We start from the raw sequence: 11822 nt of genomic DNA, 5'->3' as shown, positions 1-11822 counted from the left end.
GTCAACTTGATGTAGTTCGAATTCTCAAGGTTCGTACGTCAGATCTCTGTGAGAATGATAGGCATACTGAAGACACAGCGATCTGGTGAAGAGCCGCCTGCTGTCGTCCATTGACTCGAGGAGCAGATACACATACAGTATACAGGCGTAGAACCTTCGTCCAGGAAGAAAAGTGAAAAAGTGGGTCAAAAGGCCTGATGGCCTGTTAGGGGGCAGTGTGGGAGACAGCATTTGCATTTTAAGTTTTGGTACACATACGACGGACACTGTCTTTTAGGGCAGGGAACGAGGTATCCAATTCAGCCGTTCAGGATATTACTACGTATATTAAGTAAGTAATATATGTAATCGTCCAGCAATAAGTTCTAATGATAGTGAAAGATAGTAGAAGTCGCTCGACCTGACCAACAATACAAAATATTAATTCACCAAAATGTTTATATAGTTCCCGACTTTCTCAAAGACACTGCTGTAGACTTAACTTCACGGGTAGGTGACACGTAAAAGTGGCCATGTTTCAAAGACGATAAAAGATAAACAAAATAAAATATCAACATGATTCGCGTTTCACGATGTGATTCATTTAATTAACACATTATTGTCCTTATATAGTGTTTCTAGTCATGTTTCAGGTCGTTCATGTAAGAGGAGCATACTGGTGTCGACGGCTCGGTCTGGGACTCTGGACCAACATTCTTCGCCATTGAGTTATATATTTTTAGGAGGTGCTGCATAGATACTCCTACTTCCGTATTTATACACTTTTCAATATTCAATAATAAAAGTTTCTCAGCGGAGTAAAGGGAACAGTTATATCAACACAACTGCCCCAGTGTTTGGAACATCTTCACTTACACAAATATACTATGAAGAAGAATCTTTACCAGCCATCAATATTACAGACTGACAGTTATCACCACAGATGTTGGTCTATATGTTTGGACGAATAGACTATAAAGAAGAAAGAAAGGAGAACAAAGCAGTTATACATACTGGGTCAACAACACGTATTGGTTGATCTACGAAAAGAAAAAACATGATTAGCGTTATTTTTATTTGTAGTGGTGTTACCAAGTCCTGTGCAGAAATTATTCACAGTCTCGCCACAGTCATGTCCGTGTAGCAAATCTGCAGGCGCCACAGATCTCAAAATACATCTTTCTTGACAGGAATGACCGAGTATCACGGGCTTCCCTATGGCCATTATCTGCGTTCCTCCACGTATCCTCATTCTGGAACTTAATACATGCATTTTTTCCAGTAGCTGGGGATGATAGGACGCGCCTGCCCGTATGAGTCTCGTGAGAAAAATTAACGTTATCTTTTGTCGCTGTCTCTTACCTCGTACTGTAAGGGAAGCCGGTAGGAGTTTATTAACGTGCATGTTTATGAATCTCGGGGAGGTTGTGTCAGTGGAGGCGTGTGGTTGGTTGGGGTCCTCAGCCCGGGAACACCTCAGCCAGCTACGTCTCATAAAAATGGGCAACGAAGCGCAAGTCCGTATTTGCTTAATATTAATTTTATTTCTGACAGTTTATCAGTAACGTCCGACCTCCAGATAAATATGATGAATTATAACTATCGTTACCACTTGCCCTGACAAAGTTCCAAGGACACTCACGTTCATCAGGATGTGCTCAAACTTGTGAGTGTCAAGGTAACGCTGGCTGCCTCTGTGGTCTGGGTGACCGACATATTCCTGCTATACACTCACACTCTCCTCACGTACAGTACCTCAAGTTCAACACGTTCATCCCCTTCAGCCCACTGGGATTTAACTTGATCCTTTCAAATTAATTTTCAATCTCCGTTACACCCACATTACAATCCATTTTATGCCAGGACCGACATAGTAATTTCACTACTTGACGATCGATTTAATTAATTATATGCCCCAGAAATGTTGATGTGTGAGGATAATTATATTAAATTTCATAAGTTTGATCGACTTCAGACTGAAATCATTCAGTAAGTAATAATTGCCAGAGGTGAGAGGCCACCCTGATGCCTTCATCTCTTCAGTAGTTCAAACCTTGTGATGGAATACGTCAGTCACTTTTCATGTTGAATTCATGTAACAGTCATTTACAGTCACTGCACCACACACTCTCTCTCTCGTCCACATTTACCTCTCCAGGACACGCGGACTCAGAACACCAACAGTACTGAGGGTTGGTCAGCTCAGACAAGCGTCAGAGTTCCACTTATGCTAGACACAACTTTAATTGGATCATCATAAATAGAGGATAATTTTACAAGGTATCAAACCAAATTTTCAGAGGTGCTATGTCCGCCATCTTGAATTATAGGAAACAGCGACATTTTAAAATAAATTCTCTATCAACAGATAGTTCAGTAGATTCCTTCAACGTGGAGTAACTGATTTTACCATCTTTGGATTGTGTTGCGTGACCTATGACACACAATAATACTACTGCCGGATGACTGCCAGGTACGTACTGTACAAGGGTCATACTGAAAAAAGAATTATATTTCTGAGCAACAGAACACAACCTCTGACTGACACACCCGCCTAAGTATAGTTCAGGATAGATTTTCTGTCTCGGGGTGACGACTGCTCGCTTCGGGGTCGTCCTGCCTAGCTGTAATCAACCCTCTTATTCCTTAATATATATTGCATTCAATTTTCAAGGTTGCTCAGTATCAGAAGGTTATGGGAAAATAGTAAGGTGAATGAAACTCCACGTGAGTTCCATTTACACCTGATTACCTACACTAAACCTTCGCTACTCAAGGAGACAGTGTGACCGCTACTGCACTTGACCGCATCACTACCTGCAAAGTTGGGAACCCATTTAGAGCTGGGTAAATTGGGAGTACCCTTGTGCAAACAGCGACCTCTAGGACTGGAGGTGAGCGCTGTATTCACTTGCCCTCGCACCTCTTACAGTGAATATTAACTAAGTCGACAGACAAGACAATTATTGAGAGCGAGACAAAACGATGTACAAACAAACATTTGTGTTAGTTGTTGTTTACTTGAACTTCAGAACTTAGTCACAACTAAGCAGATGATAGCTCGATAGATGCACATTTATTCAGTAAATTGGCATGAATTCATTGGTTCATCACAACACAGTGTAGGTATACAAACAATAGTGAACAGTAATTGATTCAACCAAGGAGAGACCAGTCATAGGACTCGAACACTCTTTGTCTGCCACCTGAGCTCCTCCACGCTACAGCAGGCGGACTGGTGGCTTTACAACACATGTTAAGATTCTGTAGTCGAACATGTATCATCTTGATCTACCAATGATAGGCCCAAATGAACTGTTCCATACGTCCATAGCACACAGTGAGTTATTGTGTTTCAGATTAGCGTTTGGATGTGTCTTAAATAACTAAAACTGTTACTTTTAGCATTGTTGTTTTTGTATCAGTGGTGAGCGGCTCTGTAATATAACCCATGTTGAAGACCCTATTACTTCATCTCCCCGTATCCTTCGGCATCCTCACACGGCCCTTGTATGACCTTAAATATCGTCTTCATCTTCCTCCCAACATTCTCAACAACGGGGATCGTGTAGTGACGACATACTGCCCTGGTGTACGGTAGTGTTAGTCACAGCGGGCCTTACAACCACAATCATCTCACGTGTTGGTGTGGGTGGATGACCACACCATACCGACCTCCTGTTAGTCTCACATTGTCTTTGTTGTCTCCTTCTTATTCTGTATTCTTCTTCTTGTTATTATTATTATTATTTGTATTATTATTGTTGTTTATTATTATTGCTGTTGTTTTATATTTATTATTTATTTTATTAGTGATAGTAGTACCACCACTTCACACTGAAACACTCTCCACTCTTCCTTTGTGCGTGTCCGTGTAAGTGAGGCGAAAACACAAGAAGGCATGCTCCAGGGAGGGATGACGTGGAGGAAAGGTTATAAGGAGGAGGGAGAGGAGGGAGGGAGGATGGGAAAAAGATTGTGGAGGAGGGGGAGGAAAGGAGAGGTGACCGTGACCTTGGCATGGCTGTCCTGCCCGACTCTGTCACTTTCTCCTCCTTCGCTTGCGTTCTGCCACCCACTACACTGCAGCCACCCACCCACCCCACCCATCAGTCATCCAGCCACCCAGCATAGCCACCTAGACATCCACTTTAGCCATCTTCCACCCGCTGTAGCCACTCAGCCACCCACTATAGCCCCCCAACCACGCACAGTAACCACCCAGCCACCCAATAACCTACTAACAACTACTACTCCCCACAACACAGTATACAGAGTGACTTGCACCTGTATAATGTCTTGTGGAAGATATAAAACATGGGCGGGATATGTCTACCTGATGTTGGGATAAAGAACAACACTCTGCCCGTCACGTCAGGTTGTGTGTTGTAGTAGAATTTGTCCAACGAAACATTAAAATCAACGTTTGTGCTATGGGGATTATATATAAACTCCTTTGTATAGCTAATGGAGATAAACTTAACAAAGCTTTATTGGTTAACGCATCTTACTGTTTGTCGTTGTCTGCACTGTCTATGTTCGTTGTTTGTATACCTACAGTGACTGTTTACATGTTGATTCAATGAACTTGTATGCATTTGACTATCTGCGTATAATTCATAATATATCTCAGGCTGCAATGTCACCTGTCTTGTTCTAACCTTGAGTGTTTCGTATACACTTTAAAACACATCCTTTATCAGGAGTATTATGATCCATTTGTTGTGAACCATTCATTGAGGTATTGGTCTGAAGTACAGTATTTGTGTTTGTCAAATATTTTCCATAGTTTAGGTTTTCGTAAAATCGCAGAGATTAGTTTGAGCATGTGCGTCTGTCTGTGTCTGTCTGTCTCTCTCTCTGTCTGTCTGTCTCTCTCTCTCTGTCTGTTTCTGTCTGCTTGTCTGTCTGTGACGCTGGAGGTAACCGCTTGTGAAGCTGCCCAGCAACAGCCGATGGACTCATACAAAAGGGTCATGTATATCGTGGGCATGATGAGTACTATACATGGGCAAGGCGTCTTTGGTATCGACCCTTTGTATGCCACCTCACCAAGGTCACGAAGGTCACGCTAAGAACGTCATATCTTGAGTCATCCCATCACGTCTTGAATCACCCACCACGCCTTGAATCTCCCAATAACGCTTTGAATCACCTCCATCACGTCTGAATCTCTCATCACGTTTTGAATCTCCCATTAACGCCTTGAATCACTCCATCACGTCTTGAATCCCCAATAACGCCTTGAATCACCTCCATCACGTCTTGAATCACCCCATCCGTCTTGAATTGCCCCATCACGTCTTGAATCACCCATTTAATCTCGCATAAAAGCTATATACACACCGAGAGAGAATAACATCGCCAGTATCTCTCTAGTTCATGTCCGCTCTCTCACTTAATGTTATGACTGGTAATGGGATTCAGTCGACCTAGTAACCAGTCTGGGTGTCTGACCTGTCACGGTGTTCAGGGACGGCGACAGGGCAACAGCTGGAGCTTTTCATTGGCCAATTATTCCGTATATCCTCATCATGGTTGCAACTATACATTGGTGGTGCTTTTATTTGATGCAATGGGATACAACTTAGAGATCCTCTTTAATGTCAAAAGAGAGAGAGAGAGAGAGAGAGAGAGAGAGAGACGTAATAGAGACACAGACAAACATAGGAAACAAGAAAAGGACAAAATCGAAAAGGGAGATATAAAGAGACAGCCAGACACACAAAAAAGTCTTCCAACCCCCCCCCCACACACCAGTCTCACCTTCCCCAGGATGACCTTGAGTGACCGGACGTCGGGTACAGAGGAGACCAAGACAGTGGCAGACGACCTGCCACCCACTACCACCTGCTGCACACTCCACCCACCTGCTGCAACACTCACCACCCTGCTGCACTCACCCACTACCCCCTGCACCACCCACCACCCTCCTGCTGCACACCCATACCCGTCTGCTGCACCACCTCATGCTGCACCACACCTGTTGCATCACCAACCTCGACAGAAAAGGGTAGATAAAGGTGAAGATAGGGTGGAATGGGAGGGTATCTGGGTGGCTTAACCTTACAAGGCAGGGATCTCTCAGCTGAATAAAGCTGCCAGTGAGCTGCCTCAAAGGGTTGATCGAGATCGGCCCAAAGGTAGGTGGATGGCGGAGAAACAAAGTCTAGGTAGTGGGTGACGAGATTGCGTCTGGATGGTGTGTATCTGGGCGGCGTCTGTGGGTGGCGAGGTATCGTCTGGGTGGTGGGCGGTGTCTGGGTCTGGGTGGTGGTTTTGGGGGCGGAATATTGGTGACGGGATGATGTCTCAATGGTTTGTGGCGAGGTGGAGGCTGGGTAAAGGATAACATGTGGTTGTTTGGAGGTGGTGGCAGAGCAATATCTGTTTGGTGGGTGGCAGGGGTGTCTGGGTGGTGGGCAGGGCAGTGTCTGGATGGTGGGTGGCAGGGCAGTGTCTGGGTGGTGGGTGGCAGGGCAGTGTCTGGGTGGTGTAGCAGGTGGTGTCTGGTGGGGTAGCAGGGTGGTGTGTGGGGTGGTGGGTAGCAGGGTAGTGTCTGGGTGGTGGGTAGCAGGGTAGTGTCTGGGTGGTAAGTGGCAGGGCAGTGTCTGGATGGCGGGTGGCAGGGCAGTGTCTGGGTGGTGGGTAGCAGGGTAGTGTCTGGGTGGTGGGTAGCAGGGTAGTGTGTCTGGGTGGTGGGTAGCAGGGTAGTGTCTGGGTGGTGGGTAGCAGGGTGGTGTCTGGGTGGTGGGTAGCAGGGTAGTGTCTGGGTGGTGGGTAGCAGGGTGGTGTGGGTGGTGGGTAGCAGGTGGTGTCTGGGTGGTGGGTAGCAGGGGAGTGTCTGGGTGTGGTGGGTAGCAGGGTGGTGTCTGGGTGGTGGGTAGCAGGGTGGTGTCTGGGTGGTGGGTAGCAGGGTGGGTGTCTGGGTGGTGGGTGTGGGGTAGTGTCTGGGTGGTGGGTAGCAGGGTAGTGTCTGGGTGGTGGGTAGCAGGGTAGTGTCTGGGTGGTGGGTAGCAGGGTGTGTCTGGGTGGTGAGTAGCAGGGTAGTGTCTGGGTGGTGGGTAGCAGGGGTAGTGTCTGGGTGGTGGGTAGCAGGTAGTGTCTGGGTGGTGGCTGGTAGGGCGGCGTCGCGCGCCAGGGCGGTGAGACGCTCGGGCAGGCATGTATGGTTCTGGTTGGGTCAGCTGTGTTGGCTGACCACCTGATGTTGGAGTCAGCTGTAGATTTTAAAACAGTTTATTCAGCCAGTGAAATACAGATTCACAGTGAACAAAACAATGATGTATTTATTTATTCATTTATTTATTTTTTAATATTTTTTTGTAATTATTATAAATATATATTTTCGCCCCAGGCCTGATGTGGGTCATTGACCTGTGCCATGATGGGCTAATCGTAAAAAAAATCCTAGCTATGGTCCCAATAGTCTTATATCAATTTGTTTCACCATTGGTTGCTTAAACAGTCTACAAACCAGTTAGTCTCACTATTACCAGTCTGACTTCAGTGAGCTAAATGCAACTTATTTTCAAGAATCTTATCAGTCATCATCAGTCAATCTCACCATTAGCCGGTCTGAACAACAATGAGTTGAACAGCAGTCAGTTTCAACTGTCTACAGATCAGTTAGTCTTACCACAACCAGTCGAAGATAACACAATTAGTTCTAACAGTTTCCCGACACTCAACGCCAAGACAGATGGGTCAGTTAGACCGGCACTCCACGAGGTGAGTGGGTTAAACAATGTTACGTTGATGACATAACTGGAGGACGATGCTGGGTCACAAGCAACTGTACCTGCTGCCGGGCCACTAGAACCGGGGCAGGTCGTACTCAGCAGCTGGACCGACTAGGAGGGACCACAAAGTGGACCAAACCAGGAAGATCACAGAAGATGGACCATGCAAGGTGGACCAGTGTGGGAAGATCACAGAAGGTGGACCGGAACATAAGAAACATAGATGGTAAAACGAACAGGTGTACCAGACAGATGGACCAGATGAACGTTCTATTATACCTTTGAATTACAATTTACTAGTGAATAAGAAATACTTAAGGGGTCAGATCAGGAACCGTGTGTGTGTGTGTGTGAATTAATTATCAACGTCAAGTCAACTCTCGACCTTGACAAAAACATTGCAAAAATTCTGTTTAGTTCAGGTAATATAATCTCTCCTAATTAACCTGAACCATCGCTCAGGTTTATGTTGACTTGGCACTGATTTATACACACACAAATACAAACATATACACACACACACACATATATATATATATATATATATATATATATATATATATATTATATATATATATATATATATATATATATATATATATATATATATATATATACAAGGTCACATGCATACGTAAACGCACATACATACATACATACATGGAGACAAGAACATAAGAAAATAAGGAGTCTGCAATAGGCCGGTTTGGCTGTGCATGGCCTCCTGTCGAGAGTTACTACCACTCTCTATCATCCATGAATCTATCAGCTCCTTAGAACTTTTCCAGGTTCGCACTTACTACAAAGTTGCTAAGCTTGTTCACTCGTCCACCACCCTATTTGTGAAACAGTTTCTTCCTATCTCCTGCTAAACCCAAACTTATCAACTTGAATCCGTTGCTCGAGTCCTATCCTGCTCGGATATTATAAAGAACTTTATCTATATCCCTTTATTGATTCCTTTCACCCTTAAATACTTCTATCATATCTCCCCACTCTTCGTCTTTCTAGGGAATGCAAGTTAAGTTTCTTTAACCTATCCTGATATGGAAGGTTTCTAAGTCCCGGAATCATTTTGTCATTCTTCGCTGCACCGACTCTAGTGAATTTATATCCATTCTATAATAAGGCATGACTGAACCGCATAATCGAGGTGCGGCCTGACTAGCGCAAGATATAGTTGCAATAAGACCTCTGCACTCTTATTACTTACACTTCTAGACATAAACCCAATACTCTGTTTGCCTTATTTCGAACATTAATGCACTGTTTTTCTAGGCCGTGGGTCGGGCTTACAAGTAGCCCTAGGTCTCTTTTACAGTCGACTTCTCTGGGTTGATGTTGTTGGGCTGTATACATTATAAGTATTTGTTCTTCCAATATTAAGTACGCTGCACTTGCTGGTGTTGAATTTCATTGCCATTTTCAGACCACCCCTGCAATTTGAATCCTCCTGTAATGCATTTGCATCCTGCCCTGAATTAATTTGCCGCCTATTTTGGTGTCATCCGCAAACTTGCTTATGTCACTGCTGATCCCAAAGGTAGAGTGTGTGTGTGTGTGTGGGGGGAGGGTTACTTGTATTATCTCTCATGGGTCGTGATGGTCTCCTGGGTCGTGATGGTTTCCTAGGGTCGTCATGGTCTCCTGGGGTCGTCACGGTCTCCTGGGTCGTCATGGTCTCCTGGGGTCGTGTTCAGAGGAGGAATTATTTTAAGACAGTGTCAAAGTTCACGTTACAAATGGTGCTTGTTCCCCCACTCTCAAGGAAGGACCCAGGGAGAAGGAGGGAGGGAGGGAGGTAGGTAGTAGATGTCCGGGGATGAACCCACCTGAAGCACATTACCGGGAGGGAGGGAGGGAGGGAGGGAGGGATGCTGGAGGTGTGGCCCAGGGCTGCTCCTCTCCCGAGTGTGGGAACTATGCCCTCTCACCCCCTACTCTCACACTTCCCTCTTCCTCCTCCTATTCGTGGGCACTGCCTTTTTTTCTCTCCTACTACTGCTTCTTCTCCTTATGTCTCTTTTCTTCTTCCTTTTCTTCCTCTTTAACTCCTTCTCCTCCTGCAAATTTGTGTTAGTGTTATATTGTTTTCCTCCTCTCTTTCTTCTTCTTATGCCTCTTCTCTTACTTCTTCTTCTTCTCTTACTCCTTCCTTTTCTCTTTCCTCCCTCCATCTTCCTTTCTTCCTTTGTTCCTCCGAAAGAAGATTAAAGCTGCAACAAAGGCTTATTATTAACATTCCAAATACCTCATAAACATCCCACATGCTGAACATAATCACCTCATAAATACAACAGGTGAGAGACAGGTGAGAGGGTGCAGGTGAGAGGTGCAGGTGAGAGAGGTGCAGGTCAGGACAGTGAGGGGCAGGTGAGGACAGTACAGGTGAGGGGGGTACAGGTGAGGGCGGTACAGGTGAGAGAGCTGCAGGTGAGGGCGGTACAGGTGGGGCGGTACAGGTGGGGGTACAGGTGGGGGGGTACAGGTGAGGGGCGGTACAGGTGAGGGCGGGTACAGGTGGGGGTACAGGTGAGGGCGGTACAGGTTGAGAGAGCTGCAGGTGGGGACGGTGCAGGTCAGGATGGTACAGGTGAGGGCGGAGGTCAGGTGAGGCAGTACAGGTGAGGACAGTACAGGTCGGGATGGTACAGGTGAGGGCGGTGCAGGTCAGGACAGGTGAGGTACAGGTGAGGTACAGGTGAGGGCGGTACAGGTAAGAGAGCTGCAGGTGAGGGGCAGGTACAGGTGAGGACGGTTGCAGGTCAGGATGGTACAGGTGAGGACGGTACAGGTCAGGGATGGTACAGGTGAGGGGCAGTACAGGTGAGGGGGTACAGGTGAGGGCAGTACAGGTGAGGACAGTACAGGTCCAGGATGGTACAGGTGAGGGCAGTACAGGTGAGGGCGGTTGGAGTGAGGACAGTACAGGTCAGGGATGGGTACAGGTGAGGGCAGTGCGGATCAGGACAGGTGAGGTACAGGTGAGGGGGTACAGGTGAGGGGCGGTACAGGTAAGAGCTGCAGGTGAGGGCGGTACAGGTGAGGACAGTACAGGTCGGGATGGTACAGGTGAGGCGGCACAGGTGAGGGTACAGGTGAGGGCCGTACAGGTGAGGGGTACAGGTGAGGGCGGTACAGGTCGGGATGGTACAGGTCGGGATGGTACAGGTGAGGCGTACATTAACACACTGACAGCTGCACGTCACGACAACAAAGAGATCAGTCAGTCGTGTGTGTACTTGTTAAACACTTGTCTGACTCACACACACGCTGACGTATCATCAGTGTTCATGTCTGCCGCTGTAACTCTTTGTATTGTCTGTCACTGTCTTATATTTCGTCTGCTGCTGTAACTTCTATCTCGTCTGCTGCTGTGACTTCTATCTCGTCTGCTGCTGTGACTTCTATCTCGTCTGCTGTAACTCTTTGTATTGTCTGTCATCTTATATTTCGTCTGCTGCTGTAACTTATATTGGGTCTGCTGCTGTAACTTATATCTCGTCTGCTGCTGTAACTTATATTCTCGTCTGCTGCTGTAACTTATCTCGTCTCTGCTTAACTTATATCTCGACTGCTGTAACTTATATCTCGACTGCTGCTGTAACTTATATCTCGTCTGCTGCTGTAACTTATATCTCGACTGCTGCTGTAACTTATATCTCGTCTGCTGCTGTAACTTATACTTCGTCTGCTGCTGTAACTTATATCTCGACTGCTGCTGTAACTTATATCTCGTCTGCTGCTGTAACTTATATCTCGTCTGCTGCTGTAACTCTTTGTTATCTGTCACTGTCTTATATTTCGTCTGCTGCTGTAACTTGGCTAGCCTTAACACAACTTGACCCCTTGTAAGCAACAGCAATTGCATGCTTTAAGCTAACAACAGTGACATATGCTACGTATGTAACATTATTTCTGTTTTAGCCTTAATTGTGACTATGTTTCAAGCTAACTTGTGACCAATGTCACACATATAACAACTTAATGACTTCTGTTTCATATAACTTGTATTGACTTCTGTTTTTAAGCCTTAACAGCAACAGCCTGACTCTGATTTCAAATGTAACAACTTGACTTCTATTTCATAACAACAATATT

At 45.8% G+C, this 11822-nt stretch overlaps 1 protein-coding gene across 1 annotated transcript; it reads right to left on the bottom strand.

Annotated features, from left to right (window-relative positions):
- Window positions 1-11046: 11046 nt before the first annotated feature.
- Window positions 11047-11592, bottom strand: LOC121864552. The gene has a single exon (XM_042363624.1). The coding sequence runs from the start codon at window positions 11590-11592 to the stop codon at window positions 11047-11049; it is 546 nt and encodes a 181-aa protein (XP_042219558.1).
- Window positions 11593-11822: the final 230 nt, after the last annotated feature.

The sequence above is a fragment of the Homarus americanus genome, unplaced genomic scaffold (assembly GCF_018991925.1).
Source record: "Homarus americanus isolate GMGI-L3 unplaced genomic scaffold, GMGI_Hamer_2.0 scaffold57056, whole genome shotgun sequence".
Classification (NCBI taxonomy): domain Eukaryota; kingdom Metazoa; phylum Arthropoda; class Malacostraca; order Decapoda; family Nephropidae; genus Homarus; species Homarus americanus.
This window is presented reverse-complemented; position numbering and strand designations above follow the sequence as displayed.